The sequence below is a fragment of the Schistocerca gregaria genome, chromosome 9, assembly GCF_023897955.1.
Source record: "Schistocerca gregaria isolate iqSchGreg1 chromosome 9, iqSchGreg1.2, whole genome shotgun sequence".
In the NCBI taxonomy this organism is placed as follows: Eukaryota; Metazoa; Arthropoda; class Insecta; order Orthoptera; family Acrididae; genus Schistocerca; species Schistocerca gregaria.
The window spans coordinates 122122748-122139018 of NC_064928.1; the positions used below are offsets into that span (position 1 = coordinate 122122748).

A 16271-nucleotide genomic window follows, 5' to 3' on the forward strand; every position below is an offset into this window, starting at 1 on the left:
AGCCGAAAGCCGGTTGATAACGAACAATAAATATTATTGTGGAACATTACTACTTTGTATTTAAGTTATATACATATATCTGTGTTCCTCCAAGATCCGAAGGAATATTCCATAAATATATCAGTGTCTATGGCTGCTCTGCGTTTAGAGTCACAAATTTCCTTTCTGCACCAGATACCGGAGCCCGCTTTCCGTTTTAATTTTCTGGATAATCCTATGTGAAACACCAGTGGCCACTTGCGCTCTCTGTCAAACTCAGTGGACTCACATTCCACAAACGTTAAAACGTAATGTACAATCTCCCGTGACTGAGTATTCAGTTTCCTGCCTTTCAATTTTGGAGTACTAATAGGCGAATTAATATCAGTCTGAAGTCACTGCGCACTAGCAATACAAACTCGGAAAAACACACAACGGAACACGTGGCAAGCTGAAGGCAGCAATATGTATTAGTGCTGAACAGTACCTCTGCGCTTGCGCAGTGGCCACGCAGCAGTCACACTGCAACACTCGCGTAGCTTTCACATATCTGGCGCGGAGTGTACGTTTAACATCTGTTTCCTAAGCCATCTGACAGATTTTTGAGGGGCAAGGAGTAATTTGCTGCGAAATGGCTGTAAACACTTACAGAGTTCGATTTGAATCACAACTAGACAGAACATCACTGGTCTGAACATCTCAGTACTGTATTTCAGGAACTGTTCATGAAAAGTTTCACGAATCTTCTTCGATTAACCATTGCGAATGTAAGCTTGAGCTACACACTGCCTTTCTTTCACAGATACGGAGTGCTTTGCTTAAGCAACGTCGAAGAAACTCTCACAGCACTTTCAAGCTACAACGGATACTGTGAGAATCAAGGGTGACCGCAAGATCAGGTGATCGGGGAACGGGAGAACCTGGACGAGATGGTACGGCTTGGCCGCTTCTATCTTGGATACACCGAGGAAGGGATGTGGAGTAGATATCGATTTACGAGTAACAGGTGAGATAATTAACTGAGACAGTAGACAAGGTGTAATGGTTATTACTTTACCTGGAAACCCTTGACCTTGATCAGCTCCTTTATCCTGTCAACAATGTAAAAGTCGGAGTCTGCGTCGTAGTAACCGATGTCCCCGGTTCGTAACCAACCGTCGGCACTGAGGGTCTCTGCAGTCGCTTTTGCGTTGTTATAGTATCCCAGCATCACCTGAAACATACGTGCGACCAGCGGATAATAAATGACTGCAAGTGGGGCAGTGTAATGGAAAAGGTAAAACCCTCAGGCACAATACATTTATCACTCAAACACTATCCTACCAACTTCCTGGCAGATTAAAACTGTGTGCTGAACCGAGACTCGAACTCTGGACCTTTGCCTTTCGCGCGCAAGTGCTCTACCAACTGAGCTACCCAAGCACGACTCACGCTCCGTCTTCACAGCTTTACTTTTGCCAGTACCTCGTCTCCTACTTTCCAAACTTTACAGAAGCTCTCCTGCGAAACTTGCAGAACTAGCATTCCTGAAAGAAAGGATATTGCGGAGACATGGCTTAGCCACAGCCTAGGGGATGTTTCCAGAATGAGAGTTTCAGTCTGCAGCGGAGGGTGCGCTGATATGAAACTTCTGGCGGATTACAACTGTGTGCTGGACAGGCAAAGGTCCCGAGTTCGAGTCTAGGTCCAGCACACAGTTTTAATCTGCCAGGAAGTTTCATATCAGCGCACACTCCACTGCAGAGTGAAAATCTCGTTCTGGAAACTATCCTTGCAATTACGTGCGTGAATTAATTTACTTTTAATCGACTTATCTCTATCCATTATCCATACATGTTTAATGACTTTGCAAAAATGACTTGTGCTTGAATAAATGTAAATAATAATATTTTCCAGTTCTTTCATGGGGAACGAGGAGGGTTCATTACTATTCTTTACCTGCATGTATATCTTACTAAAGACTTTTGGCAGTTCTTCAAAAGCTGAGATGATTGACACTGAAAGGTGTCAGTCAAATCCAACACCTTCCATGAAAACCCTGACATGATAAGCAAATCCAGTAGTACGTCACATAGCTCCGACTAAATCGTGACATTAAATGAACCAAAGTAATACGAGTAACGAGTGAGCAAACGGAATACCACAGACTAACACAAGAATGCCTAAATGCATGTCGTACCTTCCCACTGTGAGACCGGCGCAGTTATAAGGGGAGAAACGAGAACAGAAGCCGAGAGCAGAACCGTGTTAAGCTAGAAGGCCCATACGATAACGGACGGACTGGACACCCACGTCGCCAGCTAACCATTATGACGACACCACCAGCACGTTTTAGCGTGAGACTGTTTCACGTCACTGTTACGTCAAGGACCACCCCCTCCCACCCTCCCCCCCCCCAGCCCATGTTAAAAGCTAGAGCCCTCCAGAAAAACAGTATAGATCTTACGATAGCACAAAAAGGGCCACTACCACCCACAAGTTTTAGCGTGAGACTTTTTCGCGTCTCTGTTACGTCAAGGACCACCCCCCAGCCCATGTTAAAAGATAGAGCCCTCCAGAAGAACAGTATAGATCTTACGATAACGCTAAAAGGACCACACCAGCTGCAGGTTTTAGCGTAAGACTTTTTCGCGTCTCTGTTACGTTGCAAACTTTAAAAACATTGCCCCACCACGAAAAGTATAACGTTTCTCATTGGATAGACAGAATTTTTGTAGGCGGAACTTAAGGTTAACATTGAGATCCTGATTGGTCAGATGAAAACACAACCAGATAGTTTTTCTTAGACCAACTTCGGTAAATTGTAGTAAGGAGAAGTTAGAGAGAGTTGCTTCCGAGATGGCGAGGTGAGCGGAGCTGTGCTACCCGTCGCTGCCTTGACGCTGCCTAAATACCGACAAGGTAATGAACGCATTTTTGAGCGCATAAGGCTTCACTCAGAACTGCAGAAGTCTCATCCGTTACTCCCCCTTTTTTGGGTTATACTAGTGTCGATCGTTAATTAAAACTCATGGTGTTCACATTTGCCACTTGAAGTAAAAATCTGAAACGTGATGATTTCTCTATTATATAATTATTGAGAAGCCACATCAGCCACTGTAATTTACGACAAGTTAGATAAGTAATTAAAGATAATTGAGGGTCACTGTAGACGCTTTTGATAGTTTTCTCTTTTGTGAAACTTAATTTAAACCTAGATTATAGATGTGATATGGCATAGGTCATCCTTCGATCCATTGTAGAACTTGGAAACCCATTCAGGGAATATTCGTTCACATTTTTGTTGAACGCAGTTGGCTTTTACCATCTTTTATTACAACACTTCCTTTTATCAATAGTGCAATTTATAAACAATGTTTTGTGAGTAGAATAAAATTTCCAATGGTAAACTTAACTGCTTTTTCGACGTTATTTTACCAGCTAATAAAAAATTGGAAAGCCTTGAACCCCTTCCACTAAATTTAGTTTAGTATTAAGATTCTTTTACAGGGAGTGTAGTGGAGCTGACGCTGAGATCATTAAGTATTTGCTTATATCATCGCTAGTCTCACTGAACTCTTCTGAATTCTACATGTCATGTGTGGTCTGGCGTCTCCTTACCAGCAACAGGTCCCAGGTTCAAACTAGTCAATTCCCTAAAAAACACGCTCAGAGCGTCGTTGCGCGAAAGTGGTAGGGAGACACGATATAGAACAAACAGACACCACCATGAATGTTTAGAACACATGTGCACTAGTAGAAGGACCGAAACACATCCAGGCTAGAGACAGTAAGGAGAAAAATGGAACAATCTTTAAAACTGATTCGCAGGAAACATTCTAATTCATAATATTAGAAAGAGAAGTAATATTATTCCATTGCAAAATAATAAAAACGACTTACAGGTACCGAATCAGAGATAATGAACACATTATTGAAACTCCGTGGCACTATACTCAGAAACTGTTACATTAACTCAGTCGAAAAGCTTCATGCCAGCTATGGAAATAGAAATCTGTTGTCACTGTGTTAATCTGCAAAAACAGTATTGCTATCCTCCTTGTCATCCTTTCATTCCTTTGCTCAGCACTGCAGCATGATAGCATATTGGTCATGCAGCTAAGGTAAAAAGGTGTTAATTCTACACACGCGTGTGGTATGAATATTGTATACAGTCGTTAATTAAATCTCTTGCAGAAACCTCTAGAGACTCATTATTATTATTAAACTCAATTGAATATGTACTTGGTAGCGGTACTTGTGGTTAAAAATAATTATGAACTTTGAATGAAGCATGATAGCATATTGGTCATGCAGCTAAGGTAAAAAGGTGTTAATTCTACACACGCGTGTGGTATGAATATTGTATACAGTCGTTAATTAAACCTCTTGCAGAAGCCTCTAGAGACTCATTATTATTATTAAACTCAACTGAATATGTACTTGGTAGCGGTACTTGTGGTTAAAAATAATTATGAACTTTGAATGAAATGGGAAGTTCATAGTTACAGTACGAGGAATAAACGTACTTCCCATGTAGAATATGCACCCCTAAGCTAAAAACTTAAGTTCTATGGTCTGCTATGAATGTATTCAACATATTTCCGGTAGACATCAGGCAGGAAGTTGGGCATCCTCAGGTGTTCAGAAAGTGGATGACCTTCTAGGACACAGCCAATTTATCAAAATTTTTCGCCTGAAGGGATGTAAATTAACGTTAATACTCATGATAAATAGATTTTAACGTTCCGAACACACATGCTGCTGATAGCACCCTCCCTAAAGCTAGATAAATAAATGATTAGTATGAAGTATTAAATGAAAACAGCATTGGGGTAGCGTATGCGGTGCTTCATTTTCTAATTACACATATCTTATAATAAGTGTGATAATTTTTCAGTTTTTTGGTAAATTCTGAAGATGAACCAATTAATATGCAAGGATGAATATTCCATAAGACATGTAAAATATTAAAAGCCAAAGAGTTCATACGAAGTTAAAAAGACATTCTCTGTGACACTTTCATTCTTCTAAAAATAAAATATTGTGAAAACAGGACTTCCTCTAGGTGTATATCACTACTGCTGTTACCGGTGACACGATAGGAGTATGTTTTCAGGTTCGGCTGTACTACACTGAAGAGCCAAATAAACTTGTTCGCCTGCCTAAGATAGTGTTGGGCCACGGCGAAGACGCAGAGGTGCCGCAACACGACGTGGCATGGACTCGACTAAAATCTGAAGTAGTGGTGGAGGGAAGTGACACCATGAATCCTGCAGGGCTGTCGATAAATCCGGAAGGGTACGAGGGGATGGAGATCTCTTCTGAACAGCATGTTGCAAGACATCCCAGATATGCTCAATAATGTTCATGTCTGGGGAGTTCAGTGGCCATCGGCAGTGTTTAAACACAGAAGAGTGTTCCTTGAGTCACTCTGTAGCAATTCTGGATGTGTGGAGTTCGCATTGTCTTGCTGGAATTGTCCAAGTCCGTCGGAATACACAATGGACATGAATGCATGCAGGTGATCAGACAGGATGTTTACGTATGTGTCACCTAGACGTATCAGGAGTCCCATATCACTCCAACTGCACACCTCCCACACCATTGCAAAGCCTCCACAGGCTCCAACAGTTCCCTGTTGACATGCAGGGCCCATGGATTCATGAGATTCTCTTCATATCCTTATACGTCCATCCGCTCAGTACAATTTCAAACGAGATTCGTCCGACCAGGTGAAATGTTTCCAATTATCAACATTCGAATGTCGGTGTTGACGGGCTCAGGCGAGGCGTTAAGCTTTGCGTCGTGCAGTTATCAAGGGTACACGAGTGGGCCTTCCGCTCCGAAAGCCCATATAGATGATGTTTCTTTTTATGGTTCGCTCTCTGAAACTTGTTGATGGCCCAGCATTGAAATTTGCAGCCATTTGCGGAAAGGTTGCATTTCTCTCACATCGAACGATTCTCTCCAGTTGCCTTTGGTCGTGTTCGAGCAGGATCTTTTCCGGCCGCAGCGATGTCGGAGATTTGATGTTTTACCGGATTCCTGATTTCCACGGTACACTCGTGAAATGGTGGCACGAGAAAACCCCCACTTCATCGCTACCTCCGCTACCTCGGAGATGCTGAGTCCCGTCGCTCGGGTACCGACTATAACACCACGTTCAAACTGACTTAAATCCTGGTAACCTGCCGTTGTAGCAGCAGGAACAGTTCTAACAACTGCGCTAGACACTTGTTGTCTGATGTAGGTGTTGTCCACCGCAGCACCGTATTCTGTCTGTTTACATAGCTCTGTATTAGAATACGCATCCCTGTACGAGCTTGTTTGGTGCTTCAGTGTATTTACTGAATAATAAGCGTACTTTCGTTCAAATGGTGTCTGCTTTGTAGACTCCTCCCATAGTTAATCATTTGTTGTGGCATAGAATCAACAAGTTGCTGGAAGTCCCTTGCACAAATATTGAGCGATGCTGCCTATACAGCCGTCCATAATTGCGAAAGTGTTGTCGGTGCAGAATTTTGTGCACGAACTGACCTCTCCATTATGTTCCATAAATCTTCAATCCCAAAGAAAGCAGTTGTCGACAGTTGTGAAAATTACCGAACTATCAGTTTAATAAGTCACAGCTGCAAAATACTAATGCGAATTCTTTACAGACGAATGGAAAAACTGGTAGAAGACGACCTCGGGGAAGATCAGTTTGGATTCCGTCGAAATGTTGGAACACGTGAGGCAATACTGACCCCACCACTTATCTTGGAAGAAAGATTAAGGAAAGGCAAACCTACGTTTCTAGCATTTGTAGACTTGGAGAAAGCTTTTAACTATGTCGACTAGAATACTCTCTTTCAAATTCTGAAGGTGGCAGGGGTAAAATACAGGGAGCGAAAGCCTATTTACAATTTCTACAGAAACCAGATGGCAGTCATAAGAGTCGAGGGGCATGAAAGGAAAGCAGTGGTTGGGAAGGGAGTAAGAGAGGGTTGTAGCCTCTCCCCGATGTTATTCAATCTGTATATTGAGCAAGCACTAAACAAAAGAAAAGTTCGGAGTAATCATTAAAATCCATGGAGAAGAAATAAAAACTTTGAGGTTCGCCGATGACATTGTAATTCTGTCAGAGTCAGCAAAGGACTTGGAAGAGCAGTTTAACGGAATGGACAGTGTCTTGAAAGGAGGGTATAAGATGAACATCAACAAAAGCAAAACAAGGATAATGGAATGTAGTCGAATTAAGTCGGGTGATACTGAGGGAATTAGATTAGGAAATGAGACACTTAAAGTAGTAAAGGAGTTTTGCTATTTGGGGAGCAAAATAACTGATTATGGTCGAAGTAGAGAGGATATAAAATGTAGACTGGCAATGGCAAAGAAAACGTTTCTCAAGAAGAGAAATTTGTTAACATCGAGTTATACACTCCTGGAAATTGAAATAAGAACACCGTGAATTCATTGTCCCAGGAAGGGGAAACTTTATTGACACATTCCTGGGGTCAGAAGCATCACATGATCACACTGACAGAACCACAGGCACATAGACACAGGCAACAGAGCACGCACAATGTCGGCACTAGTACAGTGTATATCCACCTTTCGCAGCAATGCAGGCTGGTATTCTCCCATAGAGACGATCGTAGAGATGCTGGATGTAGTCCTGTGGAACGGCTTGCCATGCCATTTCCACCTGGCGCCTCAGTTGGACCAGCGTTCGTGCTGGACGTGCAGACCGCGTGAGACGACGCTTCATCCAGTCCCAAACATGCTCAATGGGGGACAGATCCGGAGATCTTGCTGGCCAGGGTAGTTGACTTACACCTTCTAGAGCACGTTGGGTGGCACGGGATACATGCGGACGTGCATTGTCCTGTTGGAACAGCAAGTTCCCTTGCCGGTCTAAGAATGGTAGAACGATGGGTTCGATGACGGTTTGGATGTACCGTGCACTATTCAGTGTCCCCTCGACGATCACCAGAGGTGTACGGCCAGTGTAGGAAATCGCTCCCCACACCATGATGCCGGGTGTTGGCCCTGTGTGCCTCGGTCGTATGCAGTCCTGATTGTGGCGCTCACCTGCACGGCACCAAACACGCATACGACCATCATTGGTACCAAGGCAGAAGCGACTCTCATCGCTGAAGACGACACGTCTCCATTCGTCCCTCCATTCACGCCTGTCGCGACACCACTGGAGGCGGGCTGCATGATGTTGGGGCGTGAGCGGAAGACGGCCTAACGGTGTGCAGGACCGTAGCCCATCTTCATGGAGACGGTTGCGAATGGTCCTCGCCGATACCCCAGGAGCAACAGTGTCCCTAATTTGCTGGGAAGTGGCGGTGCGGTCCCCTACGGCACTGCGTAGGATCCTACGGTCTTGGCGTGCATCCGTGCGTCGCTGCGGTCCGGTCCCAGGTCGACGGGCACGTGCACCTTCCGCCGACCACTGGCGACAACATGGATGTACTGTGGAGACCTCACGCCCCACGTGTTGAGCAATTCGGCGGTACGTCCACCCGGCCTCCCGCATGCCCACTATACGCCCTCGCTCAAAGTCCGTCAACTGCACATACGGTTCACGTCCACGCTGCTCGGCATGCTACCAGTGTTAAAGACTGCGATGGAGCTCCGTATGCCACGGCAAACTGGCTGACACTGACGGCGGCGGTGCACAAATGCTGCGCAGCTAGCGCCATTTGACGGCCAACACCGCGGTTCCTGGTGTGTCCGCTGTGCCGTGCGTGTGATCATTGCTTGTACAGCCCTCTCGCAGTGTCCGGAGCAAGTATGGTGGGTCTGACACACCGGTGTCAATGTGTTCTTTTTCCCATTTCCAGGAGTGTAGATTTAAGTGTCAGGAAATCGTTTCTGAAAGTATTTGTATGGAGTGTAGCCATGAATGGAAGTGAAACATGGACGATAAATAGTTTAGGTAAGAAGAGAATAGAAGCTTTTGAAATGTGGTGCTACAGAAGAATGCTGAAGATTAGATGGGTAGATCACATAACTAATGAGAAAGTGTTGAATAGGATTGGGGAGAAGAGAAGTTTGTGGCACAACTTGACCAGAAGAAGTGATCGGTTGGTAGGACATTTTCTGAGGCATCAAGCTATCACCAATTTAGTACTGGAGGGCAGCGTGGATGGTAAAAATCGTAGAGGGACAACAAGAGATGAATACACGAAGCAGATTCAGAAGGAGGTAGTCTGCAGCAGGTACTGGAAGATGAAGTTTACACAGGATATGGTAGCATGGAGAGCTGCATCAAACCAGTCTCAGGACTGAAGACCACAACAACAACAAAATGTTCGACAGGATTCATGTCGGGCGACTGGGTGGCCGAATCATTCGCTCAAATTGTGCATCATGTTCTTCAAACCACTAGCTACCAACTGTGACCTGGTGACATGACATCGTTGTGCGGGAACATGAATGGCCGGAAATGGTCTCCAATTAACAGAATTATCGGTTCAGTTGGACCACAGGGCCCAGCCCGTTCGATGTACTCGTAAATACAGCGCACGTCATTATGGAGCCACCATCACCTTGTACAGTGCCTTTTAGACAATTTGCGTGTCTTGGTGACGTCTGTGCCACACTCGAACAGTATCGTCAGCTCTTACCAACTGAAATCGGGAATCATCTGACCAGGCACGGTTTTCCAGCTGCCAAGTGTCCGACCGATATGGTTACGAGACCAGGAGAGGCGCTGCAGGTGGCGTCGCTATCAGGAAAAGCAGCGCACTGTCCTAACGCTACGTTCGTCGTACGTCCCACGCTGAGTTATGAGGTTATTTCACGCTGTGCTGCTTGTCTGGTAGCACTGACAACATTACACAAACGCCGGTGCTTTCGGTTGTTAAGTGAAGGCCTCCGGACACTATGTTGTCCGTGGTGAGAGGCAAAGCCTGAAATTTGGCATTCTCGGCTCACTCTTGGCACGTGAATCTCGAAATATCGAACTCCCTAACGATTTCCGAAATGGAAATTCCGCACACCGAGTCTGCTCATTCCTGTCGTTCACCCATAATCACGTCGGATACCTTTTCATTATACCTTGTGTAGGCCAAAATACGAAAAGGGGGCTTAACAGACGGACGGAGAGGCAGCCAGTCAGATAAGAAATAAATTTCTTTTTTCATGTAACATTACAAATTACATTACATTACATTACAATTCAGAGATATGTAAACAGACATAATACGGCACTGCGAATGACAACGCCCATGTAAGACAACAAGTGTCTGGCGCAGTTGTTAGATTGATTACTGCTTTTATCTAGATTTAAGTGAGTTTGAACGTGGTATTATAGTCGGCGTCTGAGGGATGGGACACAACATCTCCAGGTAGCGATGAAGTGGCGACTTTCCAGTATCACGAGTGCACCGTGAATATGAGGAATACTGTAAAACATCAAATTTTCGACATCGATGCGGTCGGAAAAAGGTCCTGCAAGAACGGGACCAAAGACGGCTAAAGAGAATCGTTGAACGTGACAGAAGCACAACCCTTGAGTGAGTGTCAGCCTGCGAACCATTCAACGAAGCATCATCGATATCTGTTTTGCGAGCTGAAGGCCCACTCGTCTTTACGCGTCGCCTGTCCCCATCAACACCAACATTGGCCTATTGATAATTGGAAAGATGTTGCCTGGTCGGACGAGTCTCATTTCAAATTATATCGAGCGGATGGACATGCATGGGCATGGTGACAACCTCATGAATCCATGGACACTGCATGTCAGCAGGGGACTGTTGAAGCTGGTGGAGGCTCTGTAATGGTGTGGGGCGTGTGCAGTTGGGATCCCTGATACGTCTAGATACCTCTCTGACATATGACACGTGAGTAAGCATCCTGTCTGATCACCTGAATCGATTCATTTCCATTGTGTATTCCGACGGATTGTGCATTCCGACGGACTTCGGCAATTCCAGCAGGACAATGCGACTCCCCACACGTTATAATTGCTACAGAGTGGCTCCAGGAACACTCTTCAGAGTTTGAACACTTCCGCTGGCCGCCAACCTCCCCATACATGAACATTAATATGGTTCAAATGGCTCTGAGAACTATGGGACTTAACATCTGAGGTCATCAGTCCCCTAGAACTCAGAACTAATTAAACCTAACTAACTTAAGGAGATCACACACATCCATGCCCGAGGCAGAATTCGAACCTGCAACCGTAGCTGCCGCTCAGTTCCGAACTGAAGCGCCTAGAACCGCTCGGACACACAGGGCGGCTAGATGAACATTATTGAGCATATTTGGAATGCCTTGCAACGTGCATGTCTGAAGAGATCTCCAATCCCTCGTACTCTTACGGATTTATCGACAACCCTGCGGTATTCATGGTGTCATTTCGCTCCAGCACTTCTTCAGATAGTAGTGGAATCCATGCCACGTAAGTTGCAGCACTTCTGCGTGCTCTTGGAGGCCTTACAAGATATTAGGGGGGTGTAGTTTCTTTGGCTCTTCAGTGTGATTTTTTTCTGGATCTTTTCCTTTATATGTACAGTGTAATCTTGCTTTCCGCCAGATTTCGAGATTCTAGAACAATAGAAGCTCTCTTTGCGCTATGACTTTGCAAGTATCAAAATACGTGACATAAATGACCGCGTCTTTTGGTCTCATTCATTTGGAACGTTCACTTTTTTCACCGCCAAGGGATTATAGACCTTAACACGTGACATAAATTTCAACTCGACACTACTCGTTCCTGAGACAAAGTGTTTGGAACAGTCGAACAAGTACACAGACAGACAGATGGACAACAACGTGATTCTATCAGTGCAGTATTTACCGACTGACGTATGGAACCCGAGAAATGAAAAACTCACTACATATGAAATGTGAAAGAGAGCGGGCGGGGTGGCGCAGTGGTCAGTACACTGGCCTCGCATTCGGGAGGACGACGGTTCAATCCCACGTCCGGCCGTCCTGAGTAAGGTTTTCTGTTAATTGTGTGGACGCTAGCGTGACAGAGAGACAGTCAATTATACCATGAGGAGACATCTGTAAACTGCAGCTAGCCAGTTTATGGTACTGGCAAAACAAGACATACCTTATAATCATTCAGTTATTTAGTGGGGTGGTTGTTTTGCTATTTGTGGGTTCTATACATTTGAGACTTCCTGGCAGATTAAAACTGTCTGCCCGACCGAGACTCGAGCTCGGGACCTTTGCCTTTCGCGGGCAAGTACTCTACCAACTGAGCTACCGAAGCATGACTCACGACCGCTACTCACAGCTTTACTTCTGCCAGTATCCGTCTCCTACTTTCCAAACTTTACAGAAGCTCTCCTGAGAACCTTGCAAAACTAGCACTCCCGAAAGAAACTGTGTGCCCGACCGAGACTTGAACTCAGGACCTTTGCCATTCGCGGATAAGTGCTCTACCAACAGAGTTACCGAAGCACGACTCACGCCCCGTACTCACAGCTTTACTTCTGCCAGTATCCATCTCCTACTTTCCAAACTTTACAGAAGCTCTCCTGAGAACCTTGCAAAACTAGCACTCCCGAAAGAAACTGTGTGCCCGACCGAGACTTGAACTCAGGACCTTTGCCATTCGCGGATAAGTGCTCTATCAACAGAGCTACCGAAGCACGACTCACGCCCCGTACTCACAGCTTTACTTCTGCCAGTATCCGTCTCCTACTTTCCAAACTTTACAGAAGCCGTCCTGAGAACCTTGCAGAACTAGCACTCCCGAAAGAAAGGATACTGCGGAGACATGGCTTAGCCACAGCCTGGGGGATGTCTCCAGAATGACATTTTCACTCTGCAGCGGAGAGTGCGCTGATATGAAACTTCCTGGCAGATTAAAACTGTGTGCTCGACCGAGACTCGAACTCGGGACCTTTGCCTTTCGCGGGCAAGTGCTCTACCAACTGAACTACCGAAGCACGACTCAGGCCCGCTATTCACAGCTTTACTTCTGCCAGTATCCGTCTCATACTTTCTAAACTTTACAGAGTGGAAATGTCATTCTGGAAACATCCCTCAGGCTGTGGCTAAGCCATGTCTCCGCAATATGCAGGATCGCGCTCTGCTTGTAAAGCTGTGTTATAAGATTGATGACTGTGCACACGTCGTTCTGCAGAAGTTACGGACACTGAGGGGTTTGAAAAAAAATGCGTTGATCCTATGACTGCCGTGGATCTGGAGAAAATGACTCGAAAATTCGAAAAGACGGGTTCTTTTGGTGTGCAACCTGATAGGGGGAGGAAACGAATTGATTCGACGTCATTGACAGCAGTGACCACAGCAAATGCAGGAGTAGACGACTGCTGGTGTGCAAACGTGTAGTCCACGGAGAATTGCTCGTGAGCACATTGCATAAAATCCTACGAAACCTCATTCTTTGCTGTCCATTCAAAATTAGCTATGTGCACGAGTTGCTTCCCGTTGACCTGCGAGCAAGAGATACTTTTGCTTTAGAATTTATTGCTCGTATGGAAATGGCCGTGGAAGATTTTGTGCACAGACGATGCCCACTTCCATCTGACAGAATATGTCAGTACACAGAATTGTCGAATATGGGGAGCGGAAAATCCACACGCAAGTCAGCCAGTACCACTTCATCCTGAATAGATCACTGTTTGGTGCTGGTTTACGGCATCATTTAACATGGGACCATATTTTTTCGAAGAGACAGGTGCTTCCGTTCCTGTTACCTGTAGCGTCACTGGTACAGGTGTCTCTTGCGCAGCCACGTCATCCAGCCCTCCAACAGCGTGGATATGTGGACGGGATCATTTTTATGCAAGGTGGCGCACCTCCACATACTGCAAATCCAGCTAAGCAGCTGCTTAAGCGCCATTTCGGAAATGCCAGAATTATCAGCCGAAATTTCCCTACAGCCTGGCCGTCCCGATCACCTGATCTTAGTCCGTGTGACTTCTGGCCGTGGGGCTATCTGAAAGATGATGCGTTCAGTGTTCCGATTGCAAACTTAGCTGTATTGAAGGCACGCGTTGCACAGCACGTTCTGAACGTGACCCAGGAAACACTTCGATCAGTTGTGGAACATGCTGTTCCTCGATTTCAGCTTGTTGCAGAAAATGGTAGACAGCATATTGAACGTGTTTTGCGACAGTCACACGGAAATTTTAATCCGATTTGATTTTGATTGATGCTTCTTATGCGGTTTTTGGCCTCAGGAAAATTAAAACCGATGTCAGTGATGATTTTTATGCGGTTTTTAGCGTCAGGGCAATTAAAACCCATTTTTCCCACCTTATGTGATACGATCTTGCCGGCGTGGATAGGCTTACGTAAGTAACAGTATCACACCTGTACACCCATGCACACTGAGTAGTACAGTTTGTTTGACGTCAAACGTCAAACGTAGGCATTCTTGTACGGTTCATTTGTCATTTGTAGTCGAACACTGTTAAATTATGATGCTTACAGCGCCACCTATTGCTACATTTTGTAACTATTTATTTTTCTTCTACCATACGTTTTCCCCCTTCCCCGACAATACTTTGTAACAATTTGACGTCATTCTGACCACAGACATCAATTCTACAGCGGTTTCAAAGTTTAACTTCAATTATAATCACCCTGTATATAACGAAATATGTTGACTGACTAACTGGCCGACTGACTAAGTGACTTATCATTGCCCAGCCCAAACCGCTAAGGATAGAAACTTGAAATTTGGCAAAGATGTTGATCTTGTGCTGTAGGCAATACGTTTAAGAAAGGATTTTTCGGAATTCCACCCCAAAGGGGGTGAAATTGGGCATGAAAAGTTTTTGGGAGAACGTCACTATTAAACCACTTTTCAAGTTAGAACTACGAAGATTGGTATTTGGTTTCTCGGTCGGAAATAAAGAAATTCGTTCTTCACAGTTCTTAGAAATTTAACACCTATGGGGTGAAACAGTGGCAATTTTTTTTGAAAAATAAATCATTATTGAAGAAGTACTAAAGTATTTTTGAAGCCACATCTATGAAAATCGGTATTTCACTTCTCGGTTGGACATAAAAGAACACGGCAAAATTGTAGAAAAATTCAACCTAATGGGGATGAAATAGGAGATGAAATGTTTTATCAAAATATCTCATTACGAAAGCAATTTAAAGCTAAATCTGTGAAACTATTTATTTGGCTTCTTGGTTAGAAAAAAAATGACGTGTTTCAGTGTTTTTGGAAATTCAGCCGCTAAGGGGGTGAAACAGGGCCTGTCTGATTCACTGTCTCATCATCGCACAGCCCAAAACCGCTGAGGTTAGAAACTTGAAATTTTGAAAGACTGTTGATCTTATACTGTAGGCATTGTGTATTAAGGTATTGTTCGAAATCAAATTCCTAAGGGGGTGAAGTAGGGGCTAAAAGGTTCTCTGAAAATATGTCGCTATTAAGGCAATTTTGAAGTTAGAAATAAGACAGTTATGTTAGGTTCCCTTGTCAGAAATTTTCTTAGAAAAAACATGCTTTATCATTTCTGGAAATTCGACCACTAGAGGGATACAATAATGGGTGAAAGTTTGTCTTGAAAATAAGTTATTAAAGTACTACTATGGCTTTTTTAAAGCTACCTTCATGAAAAGTGGTATTGGACTTCTCGGTTGGAAGTAAAAACACCCATGTTTCAGTCTGTTTAGAAATTCAACCCTTAAGGGGTGAAGTACAGGATGAAAATTTTTATGAAAATATTTCTTTGTATTAAAATACTTTGAAAGTTAACTCTATGAAAATTTGTACCTGACTTGTAAACAAATATGTGTTAGGAAATGCAAGTTTCTATGGAAATATCACCAGAAGAACTCAACAGGCAGGGTTAAAAAAGAGCTGCGACCCCAGCTAAGAGAATCGTTTCTGGTCAGAAGTACATTCGGAAATGACCATGCTTCTATGGCCTTAATCAGCATGAAAAGTTTAGAACATATTGCAGTTTAGGAACAACATAAAAACTCGATTAAAAAGCAGAGAAAGATATCTGTGCAAACCATACAGTGTACAAGTCGCTGAGCTAGTGCAAAATAAATGTGACATACCTGAGGTCCCTTGGTGACTATTTCTCCAGGCTGGTTAGGTCCCAGAACGCGCGAGGTTTCCACGTCGACGACTTTGACGCTGGTGTTGGGTAAGGGCTTACCCACAGTCGTCTGCTTCTTGGTCGTCCTCTCAGAGTTGAGCACACACGGGGCCGCTTCTGTCAGTCCGTAAGCTGCCTCCGGCACACACAAAACAAACATTACAAACACACAAGCCAGGCATTGCGATGGGAGTGCAATATCCAAGCAAGGCAAAAATAGGTAATCCAGGAGAAAGGAAGGATAATGCGAAATGGAGGAAG

The 16271-nt window shown here is 44.5% G+C and overlaps 1 protein-coding gene across 6 annotated transcripts in view; it reads right to left on the minus strand.

Moving 5' to 3' along the window:
* Positions 1-16271, minus strand: part of LOC126291873 (uncharacterized) — a 234174-nt gene that overhangs the window by 13251 nt on the left and 204652 nt on the right. For all 6 annotated transcript variants that reach the window (XM_049985594.1, XM_049985596.1, XM_049985593.1 and 3 more), the window contains exons 8-9: positions 15970-16142; positions 1037-1192 (exon numbers count right to left, since the gene is read on the minus strand). In XM_049985594.1, the coding sequence (XP_049841551.1) occupies positions 1037-1192; positions 15970-16142 (329 nt within the window). The remainder of the gene's footprint in view (positions 1-1036; positions 1193-15969; positions 16143-16271) is intronic.